Raw genomic sequence first — 24605 nt, forward strand, 5'->3', positions numbered from 1 at the left:
AATAAATTTGTTTTTCTCCAATGTTTGTAAACATGATAAATGTAAACAAACACTGTATAGACTCATAACATGGTTGAAACAATATGTTTGATTTCATGGATGGTCAGTCCTTGCCTCCATAGCTCTGCCTATTAATCTAAGAGTGGTTATACTTCTCCAGGCCCATCCCTCAGCTTTTTACCAAAACACAGGCGGGTGGTTTTGCGACTGCACTTGAAGAAACCTTCAAAGTTCTTTTGTTATTGTTACATCTGTGGATTTACCATTGAAACAGCTGCATATTACCAAGATATCAAAGTGACACCAACAAAAAGGTAAACAATAGGCCTGTAGCAAATGCAGCATATGGCATTCGTTTTCCACATGTAAATAGCCCTTTTCAGTAGTGCTCAAAGCATGCCATTCCATGAGCGCAGCATTTATTTTCCAACTGGAAACAATGAGCCCAATCAGTCCTCCAAACAACAGAGTAGGGCTGGCTAATAAGTCCTTAGTTTTGTGGTCATGCTCAGGTAAAACAATTTGGCCGATCTATACTTCCAAGTCCTTTTCTTAAAGATTAAGGGGTATAAGATTTATTGGAATGACTGGAATTCTGCTGGACTTTGGTTTTTAATGTAAAGATATAATTTAATCATATTATTATACGCAGTAGAAAGTGATGGGTTAGAAGAAGCCTAAATAACCAACCCATAAAGTAACATTTAACATCCATATAAGGCCAGCTATGTAAACTTTAACACTGATTTATCCTGCAATAGATGTCTTTCAGTTGGTAACATACATTTTGTCTTCTTCTAATGCTTCTTTAGGGGAAAGTAATCTAAAAGTAACTGAATGTAATCCGAGTACGTTACTGATTACAATTTTGTAACTGTAACTAATTACATTTCGAAAGTAACCTACCCAACCCTGGTAGTAGTAGTAGTAGTAGTAGTAGTAGTAGTGGTAGTAGTAGTGGTAGTAGCAGTAGTGGTAGTAGTAGTGGTAGTAGTAGTAGTGGTAGTAGTACTAGTAGTGGTGGTAGTAGTGGTAGTAGTAGTAGTTGTGGTAGTTGTAGTGGTAGTAGTAGTGGTAGTAGTGGTAGTAGTAGTAGTAGTAGTGGTAGTAGTGGTAGTAGTAGTAGTAGTAGTAGTACTATTGGTAGTAGTAGTGGTAGTAGTGGTAGTAGTGGTAGTATTGGTAGTAGTAGTGGTATTGGTGGTAGTAGTAGTGGTAGTAGTAATAATAGTGGTGGTAGTAGTAGTGGTAGTGGTGGTAGTAGTAGTGGTTGTAGTAGTAGTAGTGGTGGTAGTAGTAGGGGTAGTGGTGGTAGTAGTAGTAGTAGTGGTGGTAGTAGTGGTAGTGGTAGTAGTAGTGGTGGTAGTGGTGGTAGTAGTGGTAGTAGTAGTAGTAGTACTATTGGTAGTAGTAGTGGTAGTGGTGGTAGTAGTAGTAGTAGCAGTAGTAGTGGTAGTAGTGGTAGTAGTGGTAGTAGTAGTAGTATTGGTAGTAGTAGTGGTATTGGTGGTAGTAGTAGTGGTAGTAGTGCTAGTAGTAATAGTGGTAGTAGTAGTAGTATTGGTAGTAGTAGTGGTAGTGGTGGTAGTAGTAATAATAGTGGTGGTAGTAGTAGTGGTAGTGGTGGTAGTAGTAGTGGTTGTAGTAGTAGTAGTGGTGGTAGTAGTAGTGGTAGTGGTGGTAGTAGTAGTAGTGGTGGAAGTAGTAGTGGTAGTGGTGGTAGTAGTGGTAGTGGTGGTGGTGGTAGTAGTAGTGGTAGTGGTGGTAGTAGTAGTAGTAGTGGTGGTAGTAGTAGTGGTGGTAGTAGTAGTGGTAGTGGTGGTAGTAGTAGTGGTAGTGGTGGTAGTAGTGGTTTTGGTAGTAGTGGTGGTAGTAGTAGTAGTAGTAGTGGTAGTAGTGGTAGTGGTAGTAGTGGTGATAGTGGTAGTAGTGGTAGTCGTAGTGGTAGTAGTGGTAGTAGTAGTGGTAGTAGTGGTGGTAGTAGTAGTGGTAGTAGTGGTAGTAGTAGTAGTGGTAGTAGTGGTGGTAGTAGTAGTGGTAGTAGGTGTAGTAGTAGTAGTGGTAGTAGTAGTGGTGGTAGTAGTAGTAGTGGTAGTGGTGGTAGTAGTGGTAGTAGTGGTAGTGGTAGTAGTGGCAGTAGTAGTAGTGGTGGTAGTAGTGGTAGTAGTGGTAGTAGTAGTGGTAGTAGTAGTAGTAGTAGTAGTAGTGGTGGTAGTAGTGGTAGTAGTGGTAGTAGTAGTAGTAGTAGCGGTAGTAGTAGTATACAATGTATACTGTCGTGTTTTGCTCTAGATTTCAAAGCACTTTACATTGTATGTGGATATGCTCTGGAGGTAAAGGACAGGATGAAGTGTTGTGAAAAGGTTGCTATGATTTTGTGTTTATTTAGCAGTGGAGGGTAGAATACAGTATGTGTTCTGAGGTCATCTGCAGGTCATCTACTGTGGATTTAATCAATAGATCAGGGTTCAACCAAACAATGGAAACGCCACGTGTATGTTGGGTGGAGAATAATGCTTGCATGGATGTCAACCCAAATACATGTTCATGTCATTGTCACCAACCAGAGAGACAGGGAAGCAGGCAGCACCATCCACAGAACCACTACAGTTGGCCATGTAATCCCCTCAACCTCCCTTCAGTAAGTAATGCATAGCAGACTTAACGACTTTATACCACAGTCTGGTTTTAGCTCAGTGAGGTACAGCAGATAGCTTCCAGATTTATGTCTGTCCTCAAGCAACCTCTTAGTACCACTAACGAACCCCCCCAAACACACACACACACACACACACACACACACACACACACACACACACACACACACACACACACACATACACACACACACACACACACACACACACACACACACACACACACACACACACACACACTCTGCACTCCATCTGTCTGTCTGTCCCCATGCAACCTCTTATCGACCCTCTCTCCCAACACTCCCTCCCACCCTTGACACACGCACAGTTGGACACCCTACAGACCCCCTTCCACACACACCCTCCCTTCTACAACCCCAAGCCTTGCATGTGCACACACATACCCCTCCTTCCAAATACACACACCCCACCCAGAAACATCACTATGGGGATCGTAGTTTAATCCCAGGGAGCCGGATAATCCCAGGACTGGTTTTATTGGGACATGACAGGATGGGACAGGAAAGGACAGGAAAAGACACACATAGAGAGGTAGACAGGTAGAGAGGTAAACAGGTAGACAGGTAGAGACGTAGACAGGTAGAGACGTAGACAGGTAAACAGTAGAGACGTAGACAGGTAGACATGTACAGACGTAGACAGATAGAGACGTAGACAGGTAGACATGTACAGACGTAGACAGATAGAGACGTAGACAGGTAGAGACGTAGACAGGTAAACGGTAGAGACGTAGACAGGTAGAGAGGTAGACAGGTAGGCAGGTAGAGACGTAGACAGGTAGAGAGGTAAACAGGTAGAGATGTAGACAGGTAGAGACGTAGACCGGTAGAGAGGTAGACAGGTAGGCAGGTAGAGACGTAGACAGGTAGACAGGTAGAGAGGTAAACAGGTAGAGAGGTAGAGACGTAGACCGGTAGAGAGGTAGACAGGTACAGACATAGACAGGTAGAGATTTAGACAGGTAGAGAAGTAGACAGGTAGATATTTAGACAGATAGAGACTTGGACAGGTAGACAGGTAGAGAGGTAGACAGGTAGAGATTTAGACAGGTAGAGACGTAGACAGGTAGAAAGGTAGACAGGTAGACAGGTAGACAGGTAGAGAGGTAGACAGGTAGAGACGTAGACAGGTAGACAGGTAGAGACGTAGACAGGTAGACAGGTAGAGATTTAGAAAGGTAGAGACGTAGACAGGTAGACAGGTAGCGACGTAGACAGGAAGACAGGTAGATATGTAGACAGGTAGAGACAGACAGGTAGAGACGTAGAGAGGTAGACAGGTAGAGAGGTAGACAGGTAAAGAGTGGGAGGGAATGAGAGTGAGAGAGAGAGAGAGAGAGAGAGAGAGAGAGAGAAAGAGAGAGAGAGAGAGACAGAGAGAGAGAGAGAGAGAGAGAGACAGACAGACAGACAGACAGACAGACAGGGACATACTACATTATCTGTGTATTTGTACCATATTATCTCTTGGCTGAGCAGCTGTCTTTTATCTAGAAGGAAACAGGAGGTTGTTTATACAGCAGCCCTGTTTACTCAGGTGAAACACCTGTTTCCACTCAGCTGGCTCCCGATGTCAGTTAATGCTTCAGGGTTAGGCAGGTACACACACACACAAACACAACGTTTTCAACAACAACAAAAATGATACGGAAAAAACACGCTATTCCAATTGAAGTAACTATTCCTCTGTAAGACAATCTGAAGAGGTCCACGTCATTATATCCCACCCTCCCCCTAGACCCATCTCAGCCGAGGCTGAAACGACAGAGGCATAGGGCAGTGAGTGTGACAAGTCATTTTAAAGCCTGGGTCAAACGGCCTCTCTGGATATTGATTGGCTTGTCCTGTTCTATTACTCCTGTGGTATGTATTGCCTCCTTTATCAGAGATGCGACAGCCTCCAACACATAACTTGTGCCTCTTCGATCCACCATAAACTGTCATGGCCGCCCGCCCGGTGTGCTGGGCAAAGACGAGCTTCTGTCAAGGACACAGCTCAGCTTTTTAAAGGTATTACGACCCAACGCCTCAGAGTCGTCCACACACATAGACACAACCACCTATCAACAATCACCAATCACAAATCACCTGTCAACTGGCACTTATGACCTGCCACCTGTCACCTACCAACTATCAACAATCACCTGCTGCCTGCCGCCTGCCACCTACCACTTGCCACCTATCACCTACCACCTATCACCTGCCACCTATCACCTACCACCTGCCACCTATCACCAATCACCTGCTGCCTGCCACCTGCTGCCTATCACCAATCACCTGCTGCCTATCACCTGCCACCTATCACCAATCCCTGCTGTCTATCACCTACCACCAATCACCTGCCACCTATCACCAATCCCCTGCTGCCTATCACCTACCACCTATCACCAATCACCTGCCACCTATCACCTACCACCTATCACCAATCACCTGCTGCCTATCACCTACCACCTATCACCAATCACCTGCCACCTATCACCAATCCCTGCTGTCTATCACCTACCACCAATCACCTGCCACCTATCACCAATCCCCTGCTGCCTATCACCTACCACCTGCCACCTATCACCAATCACCTGCCGCCTACCACCTGCCCCCTACCACCTATCACCAATCACCTGCTGCCTGCCACCTGCTGCCTATCACCAATCACCTGCTGCCTATCACCTGCCACCTATCACCAATCCCTGCTGTCTATCACCTACCACCAATCACCTGCCACCTATCACCAATCCCCTGCTGCCTATCACCTACCACCTATCACCAATCACCTGCCACCTATCACCTACCACCTATCACCAATCACCTGCTGCCTATCACCTACCACCTATCACCAATCACCTGCCACCTATCACCAATCCCTGCTGTCTATCACCTACCACCAATCACCTGCCACCTATCACCAATCCCCTGCTGCCTATCACCTACCACCTATCACCAATCACCTGCCACCTATCACCTACCACCTATCACCAATCACCTGCTGCCTATCACCTACCACCTATCACCAATCACCTGCCACCTATCACCAATCACCTGCTGCCTATCACCTACCACCTATCACCAATCACCTGCCACCTATCACCTACCACCTGCCACCTACCACCTATCACCAATCACCTGCCACCTATCACCAATCACCTGCCACCTACCACCTACCACCTATCACCTGCCACCTATCACCTATCACCAATCACCAATCACCTGCCACCTACCACCTATCACCAATCACCTGCCACCTATTACAACACTGTCTAGGAAACACAGTGTTCTCCTGTTTTTGGAGAGAGGAGGAACACAACACTCTCTTGATTCTCTCTGTTCCTCTGGAGGCCGACTGGTAATCTGCACAGCTGTTGGCTAATTCATCCCCAAAATCAGTGTGTGTGTGTTTGTGTGTGCATGCGTGGGTTTGTGTGTGTGTGTCCCTTCAGCCAAACAGTGCAACAAACTGCATCTCCCAAGCCATACTATCACATGCAGAGGGCAATAGCAAAATGCCTGACCGGGGATGGTCAGCATACTGCAGTTTAGTTGAAAATACTTCCTGTGTATTGTAAATAAGAATAGACTCTATTTCTAAACACTTCTACATACATATGGATGCTACCTTGATTCTGAATAATTCTGAAGGAATCGTGAGAGAGTTACGGAGGGTCAAAGATCATACCCCAAGACATGCTACCCTCCCGTTATGTGGTAATGGTGATAGGTTGGCGTACAGTATCTTGGCGGTATGATCTTTGACCCTCCGTAAACTCTCTCACTCATAATTATTTACAATTCATTCAGGATTATCCTCAATCATGGTAGCATCCATATGACTGGAGAAGTGTTTAGAAATATAGTCTATTCTTATTTATAATATAAGTGACTCCAAAATGACGCAGTACATCAGTGGTACCAAACTCATTCCATGGGGGGCCTAATGGCTGCAGGTTTTTGGTTTTCCCATTCAATCAAGACCTAGACAACCAGGCGAGGGGCGTTACTAATTAGTGACTTTAATTCATCAGTCAAGTACAAGAGAGGAGCTAAAACCCGCAGACACTCAGCCCTCCGTGGAATGAGGTTGACACCTGCGCAGTACATTTTTTAAAATGTATTTAATTAGGCAAGTCATTTAAGAACACATTTTTATTTTCAATGACGGCCTACTGGGGAACAGTGGCTTAACTGCCTTGTTCAGGGACAGAACGACAGATTTCTACCTTGTCAGCTCGGGGATTCGATCTAACAACCTTTCTAGTTACTAGTCCAACGCTCTAGCCACTAGGCTACCTGCCTCTAACCACTAGACTACCTGTCTCTAACCACTAGGCTACCTGCCTCTAGCCACTAGGCTACCTGCCTCTAACCACTAGACTACCTGTCTCTAACCACTAGGCTACCTGTCTCTAACCACTAGGCTACCTGTCTCTAACCACTAGGCTACCTGTCTCTAACCACTAGGCTACCTGTCTCTAGCCACTAGGCTACCTGCCTCTAACCACTAGACTACCTGTCTCTAACCACTAGGCTACCTGCCTCTAACCACTAGGCTACCTGCCTCTAACCACTAGACTACCTGTCTCTAACCACTAGGCTACCTGCCTCTAGCCACTAGGCTACCTGCCTCTAACCACTAGACTACCTGTCTCTAACCACTAGGCTACCTGTCTCTAACCACTAGGCTACCTGTCTCTAACCACTAGGCTACCTGTCTCTAACCACTAGGCTACCTGTCTCTAGCCACTAGGCTACCTGCCTCTAACCACTAGGCTACCTGTCTCTAACCACTAGGCTACCTGTCTCTAACCACTAGGCTACCTGCCTCTAACCACTAGGCTACCTGCCTCTAACCACTAGGCTACCTGTCTCTAACCACTAGGCTACCTGTCTCTAACCACTAGGCTACCTGCCTCTAACCACTAGGCTACCTGCCTCTAACCACTAGGCTACCTGCCTCTAACCACTAGGCTACCTGTCTCTAACCACTAGGCTACCTGCCTCTAACCACTAGGCTACCTGTCTCTAACCACTAGGCTACCTGTCTCTAACCACTAGGCTACCTGCCTCTAACCACTAGGCTACCTGCCTCTAACCACTAGGCTACCTTCCTCTAACCACTAGGCAACCTGTCTCTAACCACTAGGCTACCTGCCTCTAACCACTAGGCTACCTGTCTCTAACCACTAGGCTACCTGCCTCTAACCACTAGGCTACCTGTCTCTAACCACTAGGCTACCTGCCTCTAACCACTAGGCTACCTGTCTCTAACCACTAGGCTACCTGTCTCTAACCACTAGGCTACCTGCCTCTAACCACTAGGCTACCTGTCTCTAACCACTAGGCTACCTGTCTCTAACCACTAGGCTACCTGCCTCTAACCACTAGGCTACCTGCCTCTAACCACTAGGCTACCTGCCTCTAACCACTAGGCTACCTGTCTCTAACCACTAGGCTACCTGTCTCTAACCACTAGGCTACCTGCCTCTAACCACTAGGCTACCTGTCTCTAACCACTAGGCTACCTGTCTCTAACCACTAGGCTACCTGCCTCTAACCACTAGGCTACCTGCCTCTAACCACTAGGCTACCTGCCTCTAACCACTAGGCTACCTGTCTCTAACCACTAGGCTACCTGCCTCTAACCACTAGACTACCTGTCTCTAACCACTAGGCTACCTGTCTCTAACCACTAGGCTACCTGTCTCTAACCACTAGGCTACCTGTCTCTAACCACTAGGATACCTGCCTCTAACCACTAGGCTACCTGTCTCTAACCACTAGGCTACCTGTCTCTAACCACTAGGCTACCTGTCTCTAACCACTAGGCTACCTGTCTCTAACCACTAGGCTACCTGCCTCTAACCACTAGGCTACCTGTCTCTAACCACTAGGCTACCTGTCTCTAACCACTAGGCTACCTGCCTCTAACCACTAGGCTACCTGCCTCTAACCACTAGGCTACCTGCCTCTAACCACTAGGCTACCTGTCTCTAACCACTAGGCTACCTGCCTCTAACCACTAGGCTACCTGTCTCTAACCACTAGGCTACCTGTCTCTAACCACTAGGCTACCTGCCTCTAACCACTAGGCTACCTGCCTCTAACCACTAGGCTACCTGCCTCTAACCACTAGGCTACCTGTCTCTAACCACTAAGCTACCTGCCTCTAACCACTAGGCTACCTGTCTCTAACCACTAGGCTACCTGTCTCTAACCACTAGGCTACCTGTCTCTAACCACTAGGCTACCTGTCTCTAACCACTAGGCTACCTGCCTCTAACCACTAGGCTACCTGTCTCTAACCACTAGGCTACCTGCCTCTAACCACTAGGCTACCTGCCTCTAACCACTAGGCTACCTGCCTCTAACCACTAGGCTACCTGTCTCTAACCACTAAGCTACCTGCCTCTAACCACTAGGCTACCTGTCTCTAACCACTAGGCTACCTGTCTCTAACCACTAGGCTACCTGTCTCTAACCACTAGGCTACCTGTCTCTAACCACTAGGCTACCTGCCTCTAACCACTAGGCTACCTGTCTCTAACCACTAGGCTACCTGTCTCTAACCACTAGGCTACCTGCCTCTAACCACTAGGCTACCTGTCTCTAACCACTAGGCTACCTGTCTCTAACCACTAGGCTACCTGCCTCTAACCACTAGGCTACCTGTCTCTAACCACTAGGCTACCTGTCTCTAACCACTAGGCTACCTGCCTCTAACCACTAGGCTACCTGCCTCTAACCACTAGGCTACCTGCCTCTAACCACTAGGCTACCTGTCTCTAACCACTAGGCTACCTGTCTCTAACCACTAGGCTACCTGCCTCTAACCACTAGGCTACCTGTCTCTAACCACTAGGCTACCTGTCTCTAACCACTAGGCTACCTGCCTCTAACCACTAGGCTACCTGCCTCTAACCACTAGGCTACCTGCCTCTAACCACTAGGCTACCTGTCTCTAACCACTAGGCTACCTGCCTCTAACCACTAGGCTACCTGTCTCTAACCACTAGGCTACCTGTCTCTAACCACTAGGCTACCTGTCTCTAACCACTAGGCTACCTGTCTCTAACCACTAGGCTACCTGCCTCTAACCACTAGGCTACCTGTCTCTAACCACTAGGCTACCTGCCTCTAACCACTAGGCTACCTGTCTCTAACCACTAGGCTACCTGTCTCTAACCACTAGGCTACCTGTCTCTAACCACTAGGCTACCTGTCTCTAACCACTAGGCTACCTGCCTCTAACCACTAGGCTACCTGTCTCTAACCACTAGGCTACCTGTCTCTAACCACTAGGCTACCTGCCTCTAACCACTAGGCTACCTGTCTCTAACCACTAGGCTACCTGTCTCTAACCACTAGGCTACCTGCCTCTAACCACTAGGCTACCTGTCTCTAACCACTAGGCTACCTGTCTCTAACCACTAGGCTACCTGCCTCTAACCACTAGGCTACCTGTCTCTAACCACTAGGCTACCTGTCTCTAACCACTAGGCTACCTGCCTTACCTTACCATTCATTTCTATTGGGAACAAAATAATCTGAAACACATCCATAACGAACTGCAAATGCATCCAACAAGTTTGCAAAGTCATAAGCTTGATGTAGTCATTGTGTGATAGAAATATGGGACCAAATACTAAACTTTTGACTACTTTATTTATATGAATCTTTAGGAGTGTCAATCATTTTGACCCTTACCTTTTTGAGGAAAAAAAACTTGTTAAACAAAATCTCTTTCTCTGAGCAATTATATTATGACAAAATAATATAATGTCCTCCTTTTTTTGAGCATAAAATATAGCTGAGTATTTAAATGATGTATTTTATACAGTCACCAGAGCAATGTTGAGGGAATCCTATTTGAATCAGAAAAGTATTCTGGTTGGTAAGATATACAAAACCTTACAGAGATCACATCCAACTGAATCTTTTAGAAAAATATATAAACTACTGGAACCAACACTTAAAACATCTTTATCAAGGGGTTAATCATTTCAGACTCCACTGTACTGTATATCATAAATACCTACAGTTATTCCACATCCACAAGAGAAGAGGGAGGGCAAAGGAACGCAATAACATTCTGGAGTGGCTGGCAGAGTCCATTTCTCTTTAATCTTAGTTGAGAACAGTCCTCAGTCTAAATCCTCATGTCCAGTGGAGACAGAGACAGACCAGAAGGATGACATCATTCATGGACAGGGATGCCACAGCAGGACCAGCTCTGATCAATCAGCATCAGAAGGGTCCCTGTCTGGCCCTCATTACACACGGACGTCCATCATCGTCTAGGGCCCTGACTGTGTGAATAGAGAGAGACCTGCTAGCTATGGCCTGCTGAGAAGTGTCCTCTAGCATGAGTTCATTCAGACAGCTAGCACACCCGCTCAACAGAGAGCCACAGAGGGGAAGTGGACAGCTAGCTAGCTAGCCCCCTAGAAAGTGTCCTTGGTCGCCCACTCCTCATGAGTGCACTCAGCCTCCCCCTTACCAGAGTGTAAGGGCAGATTGGGGGCATTAGGTAGGATTATCACCCCTGCTGCCCTTTTTGTTTAGATGTCTGTCTCGCCATCCTCCCTCCTCTCCTCTTAGGGTCCTGGAACTGTCACACAGTCCTGGCCATTGGCGGGCAGAGCCCAGCAAATCCCCTTAGCCTAAATACATATAGCCTATCATCCACACTGTGCAAACACACACACACACACACACACGCACACACACACACGCGTACACACACACACAGGCACACACACACACACACACACACACACACACACACACACACACACACACACACACACACACACACACACACACACACACACACACACACACACACACACACACACACATATTGCTGACTGGAACTTTGCCAGATGAAGAGAGAGACAGGGTAAGACAATGTGTGTGTCAGAGAAGTGTGCTGCTGGCAGGAAGAGAAAGAGTGAATAGAAGGAGAGTCTGCTCAGCCAACGTGAGTAGAGGTGCAACCTAAAAATGTGTAGACATCATTAGACAGGAAAAGGCGCAACACTCGCTCACCATAAAAAATGAATTGTTTTATGAAGCAAGTTTACAGTTTTTCTCAGTCGCTTTGGTGCATTTCTTAGATCAAAAGTGCAATTCTTGATACTACTTGTACAAATCCCAAATCATCTAGTCACTTGTGCACATCATTAAAGCAATTTCTTATTCTTTTTAACAAATTGCAATTGATAATTTACAAGTGTCAGCTTTTTTCCACATTATCAATTGCTCATGTCATATTGATCAAAATATAGTAGATGGTTCTCTGTTGAATAGTCTTACCCCTCAAAACATCTAGGCATTAGTTCCTTGCATAAGCCATTACATGCAAAATTGTTGAACTATTTGTCATAAACTGTCAAGCATAGTTTTACACATTTCTATTAGACCTTTTGTACAAAAATGTGAATTGATGAATCGTGCAGGTGAAATTGACCCTCACTCATGAAGGAATGTAAAGTGTTAGTTCAACCAACAATCAACCAGTTGTCTAAATAGCTCAAAGGTGCATCTCATGAAGAATCAATTGGCAAGCATATACAGACAGACCACAACACAGAGTTGCAATTTTCCAATAATGGATGGACCAGGAAACGAACAGGGTCAACAGCCAAGAGGAGGAAGAAGAGGAGCAAGGATCCGTGGTGGAAGGCAAAACAGAGGAAGAGGCAGAAGAGGACATAGGCGCATATCTGATGACATAAGGGCCACTATTGTAGACCATGTTGTCAATCATGGCCTTACAATGGCTGAGGCGGGTCGAAGGGTGCAGCTGAATATTGGGAGATCAACCGTGTCCTCAATAGTTAAAACGTTTCGAAGAGAGAACAGGTCTGTCCACCAATGTACAGTGTACTGTTACTGTATATAAGCATTATACTGTATTCTTCCTACAATGCTTCATGTTACAGTAGTCCACTTGTATTTCACAGCATACAGAGATATACTCTATACAGATACATACTGCACCTTACATGCACCCACCTGCCTGTTTTACAGTAAAATGTGTGTTCGCATAGTTTTTGTCTATGTGAAAGTGTGCGATGCATCACTGCATTTTTCCCCACATAGGACTGCAAGATTACCTCAAACCGGTGGCAGAGGACGCCTTTTCACACCTCAACAGGAGGAGGCTATTTGCACCATGGTCCGAGCAAACAATGCCATGAGACTCAGGGAAATACAAAGGACCATTATAGAAGACAACGATGTCTTTGAAAACATCCATACGGTTAGCATCTCAACCATCGACAGGGTGCTGCATAGAAACCAGATGAGTATGAAACAGCTGTACCGTGTCCCATTCCAAAGGAATGAGGACAGAGTTAAGGAGCTACGGTACCAGTATGTACAGGTAAAACTACTTTACAGCAACATTTTATAGTGATACATAGCACAGTAAGCATAAACTGCACACATTTCCATTGCTGTGGAAGGAACATGCAATATATGTACATTTTATGTCACTCTTCCTTACCAAAACAAATTCAACTGTGTGTTCTGGGATATAGTGTATAATGGAGTTGGAATCAAGTGAACCCTCTCACAACTTTGTATACGTGGATGAGGCTGGCTTCAACCTGACCAAATGCAGAAGGCGGGTTCGGAATATCATCGGTCACAGAGCTACTGTGGATTTGCCAGACGGGGAGGAAATATCACCATGTGTGCTGCTATTTCAGAGCATGGTGTCCTAACCCATATCCCCCTTATAGGGCCATACAACACCCAGCATCTACTCAACTTTTTAGAGACTCTCTACAGGGCTCTCATCCCTGATGATGAGAGGGGTCTGTTTAGAGAGGATTTGCCAAAGTATGTGGTCATTTGTGATAATGTGAGTTACCATCGATCAAACATCATAAGGCAATGGTTTGTGATCCACCCGAGGATGCTCATAGAATTCCTCCCACCTTATTCACCATTCCTTAACCCAATTGAGAAGTTAGTTTCAGCATGGAGGTGGAAGGTGTACGATCGTCAGCCACACACACAGATGACCCTGCTGGCTGCAATGGATGCAGCATGTGAGGACATCACAGTAGACGCCTGCAGAGGATGGATAAGGCATTCCAAAAGATTCTTTCCACGTTGCATTGGAAGGGAAAATATCCGGTGTGATGTGGATGAGAATATGTGGGCCGACAGACAGGAACGTCTGGATGTGTAGAGACAGCACAACAGTGCTGTGGGCAAACTTGTGCCTTAGGGGTGGTTTCCTGTGTTTCTTTCTAATTTAGTTTTTTTTCCTTTGTGCCCCTTGGGTTGTCCAGTCTCTTTCAATCAGTAACCCACATACAGTAATATGTAAATAGTACTGTTGAAATTTATATATGCCATAGAAGTGCAGCCTTGTGCATTTTCAATACAGTAACTGTCATCCAAACTGTAGCCTAAGTTTACATCAGGTAATACTGTCAAAGTACACAGTTACATTGACAACATGCCTAAACATTTTGACGACCTTGTTCGTGAACAATGACTCAATGACTTATCATTCTGATGACACTGACATGATCATTGGCATGAATATTTACTTTTGAGAGATGTACTAAGGATTTTTAGTGACTGACTAGCTTTAGAAACATATCTATTGTATATTGCAGTTTGTACAAATTGTTCTGAGAAATGCACTTATTATTTTGCACATGTTAGTGATGATGTGAAAAATGCACCAAAGCGACTGAGAAAAACTGTAAAAGATTGACGTTCCGGCCTTCAATGGCCTTCGGAATCTGAAGAAGGCCATTGATGGCTGCAGCGTCAATCTTTTAAACTTGAGGACAGACAGACAGACAGACAGACAGACAGACAGACAGACAGACAGACAGACAGACAGACAGAGGTCTGATGTGAGGTTGAATAAGATGGTCAGAGACAGACAGAAGTCGAGAGCCTTTGTTGCTGCCCTATGCCCAGCCAGCACCAAGGGGATGAGTGAGTGAACACCCTGCCCTGTCCATCCCTCCCCCTCCTTGAGCTTCTCTCTCTCACACGCGCATACACGCAAACAACGCACCATACACGCAAACAACGCACCATACACGCAAACAACGCACCATACACGCAAACAACGCACCATACACGCACACAACGCACCATACACGCAAACAACGCACCATACACGCACACAACGCACCATACACGCAAACAACGCACCATACACACACACAACGCACCATACACGCAAACAACGCACCATACACACACACAACGCACCATACACACAAACAACGCACCATACACACAAACAACGCACCATACACGCAAACAACGCACCATACACGCACACAACGCACCATACACGCAAACAACGCACCATACACGCAAACAACGCACCATACACGCACACAACGCACCATACACGCAAACAACGCACCATACACGCAAACAACGCACCATACACGCACACAACGCACCATACACGCACACAACGCACCATACACGCACACAACGCACCATACACGCACACAACGCACCATACACGCAAACAACGCACCATACACGCACACAACGCACCATACACGCACACAACGCACCATACACGCACACAACGCACCATACACGCACACAACGCACCATACACACACACAACGCACCATACACACACACAACGCACCATACACGCAAACAACGCACCATACACGCACACAACGCACCATACACGCAAACAACGCACCATACACGCAAACAACGCACCATACACGCACACAACGCACCATACACACACACAACGCACCATACACGCACACAACGCACCATACACGCACACAACGCACCATACACACACACAACGCACCATACACGCACACAACGCACCATACACGCACACAACGCACCATACACGCACACAACGCACCATACACACACACAACGCACCATACACACACACAACGCACCATACACGCACACAACGCACCATACACACACACAACGCACCATACACGCAAACAACGCACCATACACGCAAACAACGCACCATACACGCACACAACGCACCATACACGCACACAACGCACCATACACGCACACAACGCACCATACACGCAAACAACGCACCATACACGCAAACAACGCACCATACACACAAACAACGCACCATACACGCAAACAACGTACCATACACACACACAACGCACCATACACACACAGAGGGCCTGTGAATCAGAGCAACAGATTGAACCCCTTGGTATGGCACTTAAACTAATTGAGAATAAAGTCAGGGTGCAGGTTGTAAGACCAGAATCCTTTTCAGGGGTCAGAGGGCAGATGATTAGGAGTGTTCTATCCCTGTTGGATCATCTATATGGTCTGAATAAGGCTTTGTGTAACATGAATACAGTAACTGACCAGAACAGACTAACCTTCTAACTGACAGACAGGTAATCCTGTAAGGGATTACAAAATAAATGGTCACTGTAATTCGTTACGTTACCAGCAAAAATATTGTAATCAGATTACCGATACTTTTGAAAAACTAGATGATTACTTCAAGGATTACTTTTAAATTCAGAAAGGATGTTTGCGAGAGAAAAAAAATCTTTGATACTTCTCTGTTTTCTCAATGACATCCAAAACAGCATTGCTGCTCTCTCATTCAGCTATTTGTGCCTTATGGATTGGGGTTGTTGTGGATGGCTGTTCACAAACCTAAATGTGTATTTGAACCCAATAATGATTGAATTCAAGAAGTTTAAGCTGCCTATCAATCATTGTTTTTGAAACCGGTGGACAGACAGTGAGAAATGGCCTTTTGCAACAGCTGCATAGTGCAGATCCAAGAGAGTGGAATAAAAGTGGGACTTTTCGAGCTCAATCTAATTCATGCTGATGAGAAGAAAAAAATAATAATAGTGAAGACATCAAAACTATGAAATAACACATAAGGGATCATGTAGAAACCAAAAAAACTCTTAAACAAATCAAAATATATTTTAGATTTTAGATTCTTCAAAGTAGCCACCTTTTGCCTTGATGAAGCTTTGCACAATCTTAACAAAGCATGCCATTCCATGAGCGCAGCATTTATTTTTCAACAGGAATCAATGAGCCCAATCAGTCCTCCATGACAACAAAATCATAATCAACAGAGGACTGCTGGCTAATAAGTCCTTAGTTTTGGGGTCACGCTCAGGTTAAACAATTTGGCTAAACTACACCTCCATATTTCCAAGTCCTTTTCTTAATGATCAAGTATAACATTTATTGGAATGACTGGAATTCTGCTGGACTTTGGTTTTTAATGTAAAGATATAATTTAATCATATTATTATACGCAGTAGAAAGTGATGGGTTAGAAGAAGCCTAAATAACCAACCCATAAAGTAACATTTTACATCCATATAGCCAGCTATGTAAACTTTAACATTGATTTATCCTGCAATAGATGTTGTTCAGTTAGTAACATACATTTTTGTCTTCTTCTAATGCCTCTTTAGGGGAATGTAGGCTCATCTAAAAGTAAGGGAATGTAGTCAGATTACATTACTGAGTTTGGGTAATCCAAAAGTTACGTTATCGATTACATTTTTGGACAGGATAACTGACAGACTATAGTAACTGACCAGAACAGACTAACCTTCTAACTGACAGACTATTATAGAGGGCAACCAAATCGTGATCCTGTTTTTAATCAATACAGAGAAAACATACTCCTACTCTGCCGTTCAGGGCGCTGAAGAGGTCAAGCAGGGTGTTTGTCTGCAACCCCTGACCTCATCTCCCCAGTCTGTAGTGTTCACGCCTGACCTTTGACCCTGGATGTCTTTGGTCCTTGAGTTCAAATGCAGACCGTGACCCTGTCATTGAATTCCCAGAGGGGAGGGGGAGGGGAATTCCACCATCGTCTTTTGTTGTGCTCCCGCTCTCATTTCCACAAGGAGTGGTGGACCAGAGTGAGGTGGGGGTCCAGATATCAGAGTGGTGGGCCAGAGTGAGGTGGGGGTCCAGATATCAGAATGGTGGGCCAGAGTGAGGTGGGGGTCCAGATATCAGAGTGGTGGACCAGAGTGAGGTGGGGGTCCAGATATCAGAGTGGTGGACCAGAGTGAGGTGGGGGTCCAGATATCAGAGTGGTGGACCAGAGTGAGGTGGGGGTCCAGATATCAGAGTGGTGGACCAGAGTGAGGTGGGGGTCCAGATATCAGAGTGGTGGACCAGAGTGAGGTGGGGGTCCAGATATCAGAGTGGTGGGCCAGAGTGAGGTGGGGGTCCAGATATCAGAGTGGTGGACCAGAGTGAGGTGGGGGTCCAGATATCAGAGTGGAGGGCCAGAGTGAGGTGGGGGTCCAGATATCAGAGTGGTGGGCCAGAGTGAGGTGGGGGTCCAGATATCAGAGTGGTGGGCCAGAGTGAGGTGGGGGTCCAGATATCAGAGTGGTGGACCAGAGTGAGGTGAGGGTCCAGATATCAGAGTGTTGGACTAGAGTGAGGTGGGGGTCCAGATATCAGAGTGGTGGGCCAGAGTGAGGTGGGGGTCCAGATATCAGAGTGGTGGACCAGAGTGACGTGGGGGTCCAGATATCAGAGTGGTGGGCCAGAGTGAGGTGGGGGTCCAGATATCAGAGTGGTGGACCAGAGTGAGGTGAGGGTCCAGATATCAGAGTGGTGGGCCAGAGTGAGGTGGGGGTCCAGATATCAGAGTGGTGGACCAGAGTGAGGTGGGGGTCCAGATATCAGAGTGGTGGACCAGAGTGAGGTGGGGATCCAGATATCAGAGTGGTGGGCCAGAGTGAGGTGGGGGTCCAGATATCAGAGTGGTGGACCAGAGTGAGGTGGGGGTCCAGATATCAGAGTGGTGGGCCAGAGTGAGGTGGGGGTCCAGATATCAGAGTGGTGGACCAGAGTGAGGTGGGGGTCCAGATATCAGAGTGGTGGACCAGAGTGAGGTGGGGGTCCAGATATCAGAGTGGTGGACCAGAGTGAGGTGGGGGTCCAGATATCAGAGTGGTGGACCAGAGTGAGGTGGGGGTCCAGATATCAGAGTGGTGGGCCAGAGTGAGGTTGGGGTCCAGATATCAGAGTGGTGTACCAGAGTGAGGTGGGGGTCCAGATATCAGAGTGGTGGACCCTAGTGAGGTGGGGGTCCAGATATCAGAGTGGTGGACCAGAGTGAGGTTGGGGTCCAGATATCAGAGTGGTGGACCAGAGTGAGGTGGGGGTCCAGATATTAGAGTGGTGGACCAGAGTGAGGTGGGGGTCCAGATATCAGAGTGGTGGACCAGAGTGAGGTTGGGGTCCAGATATCAGAGTGGTGGACCAGAGTGAGGTGGGGGTCCAGATATCAGAGTGGTGGACCAGAGTGAGGTTGGGGGTCCAGATATCAGTGGTGGACCAGAGTGAGGTGGGGGTCCAGATATCAGAGTGGTGGACCAGAGTGAGGTGGGGGTCCAGATATCAGAGTGGTGGACCAGAGTGAGGTGGGGGTCCAGATATCAGAGTGGTGGACCAGAGTGAGGTGGGGGTCCAGATATCAGAGTGGTGGACCAGAGTGAGGTGGGGGTCCAGATATCAGAGTGGTGGACCAGAGTGAGGTGAGGGTCCAGATATCAGAGTGGTGGACCAGAGTGAGGTGGGGGTCCAGATATCAGAGTGGTGGACCAGAGTGACGTGGGGGTCCAGATATCAGAGTGGTGGACCAGAGTGAGGTGGGGGTCCAGATATCAGAGTGGTGGACCAGAGTGAGGTGGGGGTCCAGATATCAGAGTGGTGGACCAGAATGAGGTGGGGGTCCAGATATCAGAGTGGTGGACCAGAGTGAGGTGGGGGTCCAGATATCAGAGTGGTGGACCAGAGTGAGGTGGGGGTCCAGATATCAGAGTGGTGGACCAGAGTGAGGTGGGGGTCCAGATATCAGAGTGGTGGACCAGAGTGAGGTGGGGGTCCAGATATCAGAGTGGTGGACCATAGTGAGGTGGGGGTCCAGATATCAGAGTGGTGGGCTAGAGTGAGGTCGGGGTCCAGATATCAGAGTGGTGGACCAGAGTGAGGTGGGGGTCCAGATATCAGAGTGGTGGACCAGAGTGAGGTGGGGTTCCAGATATCAGAGTGGTGGGCAAAAGTGAGGTGGGGGTCCAGATATCAGAGTGGTGGACCAGAGTGAGGTGGGGGTCCAGATATCAGAGTGGTGGGCTAGAGTGAGGTGGGGGTCCAGATATCAGAGTGGTGGACCATAGTGAGGTGGAGGTCCAGATATCAGAGTGGTGGACCATAGTGAGGTGGGGGTCCAGATATCAGAGTGAGGTGGGGGTCCAGATATCATAGAGTGGTGGGCTAGAGTGAGGTGGGGGTTCAGATATCATAGAGTGGTGGGCTAGAGTGAGGTGGGGGTTCATATATCATAGAGTGGTGGGCTAGAGTGAGGTGGGGGTCCAGATATCAGAGTGGTGGGCTAGAGTGAGGTGGGGGTCCAGATATCAGAGTGGTGGGCTAGATTGAGGTGGGGGTTCAGATATCATAGAGTGGTGGGCTAGAGTGAGGTGGGGGTCCAGATATCAGAGTGGTGGGCTAGAGTGAGGTGGGGGTCCTGATATCAGAGTGGTGGGCTAGAGTGAGGTGGGGGTCCAGATATCAGAGTGGTGGGCCAGAGTGAGGTGGGGTCCAGATACCATAGAGTGGTGGGCTAGAGTGAGGTGGAGGTTCAGATATCAGAGTGGTGGGCTAGAGTGAGGTGGGGGTCCAGATATCAGAGTGGTGGGCTCGAGTGAGGTGGGGGTTCAGATATCAGAGTGCTGGGCTCGAGTGAGGTGGGGGTCCAGATATCATAGGATCCTTCAGTGTTTAATTACCATTTAAAACAAATTTATTTTTTTTTGTATGGAGGAGTAATAGACTGTGTATATCTGCTCAGTTCATCTAACTCTATTGGTAATGAGAATATACGGGCCCCCAATCTCATACACACACACAGACAGTAGACATCGATATAAGCATAGGGTCCTCTGTTCTGTATCACATCCAGCATAGCATCCTAACAGCACCTAGATAGAGCCACAATATCCAGTCAGTCCCACGCATCACCGGGAACCAAACGCCACGGAAACATTTCATTAGCATAATTAACTTCCATCAGTCGAGGCCTTCTCACTTTCATATCTCCCAGCGTCTCCAGAGAGTCTGTTAAAGCATTGTGCTGCTTAGATTAACACCAGTCCATTCCGCCCCCTAAACTGTAATATCTCCTGGTATGGGGTCCCAATGACATTTCTGCTGTAGTGACAGTGAGTTATTTCCCCATAGCCAATACTGGGCATTTCTGGGGAAAGAAAATAAGTTACCAGAGGAGATGGCACAGGTGTTCAAAACAATCACATTTCTGCATCGTGGGTCGGGCACAGACTACCCATAACATGATGCAGCTACCATTATGCTTGGAAATATGAAGAGTGGTACTCAGCAATCTGTTGTATAGGATTTGCCCCAAACATAAGTTTGTATTCAAGACATTAAGTTAATTTCTTTGCCACATTTTTTGCAGTATTACGTTAGTGCCTTTTTGCAAACAGGAAGCACGTTTTGGAATATATTTTATTCTGTACAGACTTCCTTCTTTTCACTCTGTCAATTAGGTTAGTATTGTGGAGTAACTACAATATTGTTGATCCATCCTCAGTTTTCTCCTATCACAGCCATTTAACTCTGTAACTGTTTTAAAATCCCTATTTGTATCATGGTGAAATCCCTGAGCAGTTTCCTTCCTCTCCAGCAACTGAGTTAGGAAGGACGCCTATATCTTTGGATGGTGTATCAATACACCCAGTCACTACAAAGTGTAATTAATAACTTCACCATGCACCATGTGGTTGAATCTGTGTTTGAAATGCACTGCTTGACTGAGGGACCTTACAGATAATTGTTGGGTTGTTAGATGAGGTAGTTATTACAAAAAAATCATAGTAATACTCATGAATTTATTTAGGCTCGCCATAACAAAGGGGTTGAATACTTATTGACTGAAGAAATTTTAGCTTTACACTTTGTATTAATTTGTAAAAATAAAAACATCATTTCACTTTGACATTATTGGGTATTTTGTGTAGACCAGTGACAAAAAAATCTACATTTTTTACATTCAGGCTGTAAAATGTCAAGGGGTGTGAATACTATCTGAGGTACTGGAGTTTCTTACTGGAGTTCCTTACTGGAGATTCTTACTGGAGTTTCTTACTGGAGTTTCTCACTGGAGTTCCTTACTGGAGATTCTTACTGGAGATTCTTACTGGAGTTTCTTAATGGAGTTTCTTACTGGAGATTCTTACTGGAGTTTCTTACTGGAGTTTCTTACTGGAGTTTCTTACTGGAGTTTCTTACTGGAGTTCCTTACTGGAGATTGTTACTGGAGATTCTTACTGGAGTTCCTTACTGGAGTTTCTTACTGGAGTTTCTTACTAGTGTTGATAACCAAGACGACATCAATGCTCCTGAGTGGCCGAGTTACAGTTTTGACTTCAATCTGCGTGAACATCTATGGCAAGACTTGAAAATGGCTGTCCAGCAATGATCAACAACCAACTTGACAGAGTTTGAAGAATTATTAATAAAATACAATCCAGGTGTGAAAAGCTCTTATAGACTTATCCAGAAAGACTAAGAGTTGTAATCGCTGCCAAAGGGGATTCCGACATGTATTGATTCAGGGGGTTGAATACTTATGTAATCGAGATATTAGTGTTTTATTTTTATATATTTTTTTTTACAAATGTTACATTTGTGTAGATCTTATATATTATATATGTTGTGTACATCGTATATATTATATATGTTGTGTACATCGTAGACAAAAAAAATGACAATTAAATCAATTTTAATCCCACTTTGTTACACAACAAAATGTGGAAAAGGTCAAGGGGTGTGAATACTTCCTGAAGGCACTGTATGTTCATACGGGTGCACGCATGCAAAAATGTCATGTGTGGAAAGGAACAGCAGTCCACTATTTTATGTTCCTAGGCTTATGAAAACTTCTGAACATTTTAATATAAAATTCCTGTCACTTGTCGTCATGCCGACCCCCCCCCCCCCCCCCCCCCCCCGCAGTGATGTAAAGTGTATAAGTAAAAATACTTTTGAGTACTACTTAAGTCGTTTTTTTCTGTGTCAGTAATTTACTTTACTATTTATATTTTTTACAACTTATACTTTTACTTCACTACATTCCTAAAGAAAATAATGTACTTTTTACTCCATACATTTTCCCTGACAACCCAAAAGTACTCGTCACATTTAGAATGCTCAGGCAGGATAGCAATATGGTCTGTATATGCACCTATCAATCATCCCTACTGCCTCTGACCTGGCAGACTCACTAAACACAGATACTGAGTTTGTAAATGTGAGTGTGGGAGCGTGCCCTTATCTGTCTGTAAAAAAATAGAATTGTCAAAAATCATGGCGTCTGGTTTGCTTAATATCAGGAATGTTATGTATAGCATTTACTCTTACTCAAGTAGTATTGTACTGGTTACTTGAGTCATTTTCTACGAAGGTATCTTTACTTTTACTCAAGTATGACGAGTCAGTAGTTTTTCCACCACTGTAGTTTTATGACGGTAACACACACATCCCTCTTCATGTTTTATGATGGTAACACACATCCCTCTTCATGTTTTATGATGGTAACACACACATCCCTCTTCATGTTTTATGAAGGTAACACACACATCCCTCTTCATGTTTTATGATGGTAACACACACATCCCTCTTCATGTTTTATGATGGTAACGCACACATCCCTCTTCATGTTTTATGATGGTAACACACATCCCTCTTCATGTTTTATGACGGTAACACACACATCCCTCTTCATGTTTTATGATGGTAACACACATCCCTCTTCATGTTTTTATTGAATGACTCTTTCCTTAATCACTGTGTGTCAGTTGGACTGACCAAGGGATCAAATCAAATCAAATCGTATTGGTCGCATACACGTTACTGTGTGTCAGTTGGACTGGCCAAGGGATCAAATCAAATTGTATTGGTCGCATACACGTTACTGTGGGTGTAGCAAAATCCTTTACAGAAGAGACAATAAGATACACAAGGCCTGAAACTAAACAATATGTACACAGGTTAACTCATTGGTGAATTATAAGGAGTGAATAACGAGAAGCAGTTGATTTTCTAGTTGTGTTGATGTTGGTGGTAATGTGTGTTCCTTCACTCTCTGTCTAGCTCTTATTCTAACCTGCTGTTTTCACACACACACACACACACACACACACACACACACACACACACACACACACTTCTTTGAACTCAAGTTAGCACAATGATGACCCCATGTGGCCATTTAAGGGACTACAGTGGGAAAACAAATATTGAATATGGTATTTTTCTATAAACAATGATAATCCATAAATATGATATTCAAAGTATACTTTATTATGCAAAAACAGAACATGTTCCAGCATAAAATAAAAATGGAAATGTCAAATTTGTCAGGAGTAAATTGTGTGATATTCTCCACAAGCTGCAATTTCCTGGAGAACAAAAACATCAAGTGCACACAGTGTAAAAGTAGGCAGTGCAAGTAAGCCTACAAGTGTCAGTGAGGGGAGCTGCAATGCTTTGTGGGTGCTGTAGTCTCTACTTTGTGGGTGCTGTAGTCTCTACTTTGTGGGTGCTGTAGTCTCTACTCACAGATCAGTCTCTCCTTGTCCTGTAACATCCTAATCAGCCGTGGTTCTGCTGTGGAATGATTCAGTGGAATGTGGGACAACAGGTCTCAGAACAGTCAGTCAGTCCTCTAAGCAGACAGGCACAGACATGGAGGCCAGAGGCAGTCAGGTCTCAGAACAGTCAGTCAGTCCTCTAAGCAGACAGACACAGACATGGAGGCCAGAGGCAGTCAGGTCTCAGAACAGTCAGTCAGTCCTCTAAGCAGACAGACACAGACATGGAGGCC

The 24605-nt window shown here is 45.8% G+C and overlaps 2 protein-coding genes across 4 annotated transcripts in view; one reads left to right on the forward strand and one right to left on the reverse strand.

Annotated features, from left to right (window-relative positions):
* The first annotated feature begins 4781 nt into the window (after positions 1-4781).
* Positions 4782-6041, forward strand: LOC118965051 (extensin-1-like). Its single transcript, XM_036981792.1, has one exon. It carries the CDS (start codon positions 4782-4784, stop codon positions 6039-6041), a length of 1260 nt encoding a protein of 419 aa, XP_036837687.1.
* An 18394-nt stretch (positions 6042-24435) lies between these two features.
* Positions 24436-24605, reverse strand: part of LOC118964954 (histidine-rich glycoprotein-like) — a 4842-nt gene continuing 4672 nt past the window's right edge. The window contains exon 3 of one of the 3 annotated variants that reach the window (XR_005052273.1): positions 24436-24605. This exon is cut by the window's right edge and continues 292 nt beyond it. The gene's annotated coding sequence lies outside the window, so the exon portion shown is untranslated. The other 2 variants (XM_036981327.1, XM_036981326.1) reach the window with 2 other exon arrangements.

Source organism: Oncorhynchus mykiss, chromosome 6 (genome assembly GCF_013265735.2).
Source record: "Oncorhynchus mykiss isolate Arlee chromosome 6, USDA_OmykA_1.1, whole genome shotgun sequence".
Taxonomy (NCBI): domain Eukaryota; kingdom Metazoa; phylum Chordata; class Actinopteri; order Salmoniformes; family Salmonidae; genus Oncorhynchus; species Oncorhynchus mykiss.

Bases quoted from the DNA above. Each gene is read 5' to 3' on its own strand.
- LOC118965051 (XM_036981792.1), top strand. From the start codon at position 4,782: ATGACCTGCCACCTGTCACCTACCAACTATCAACAATCACCTGCTGCC.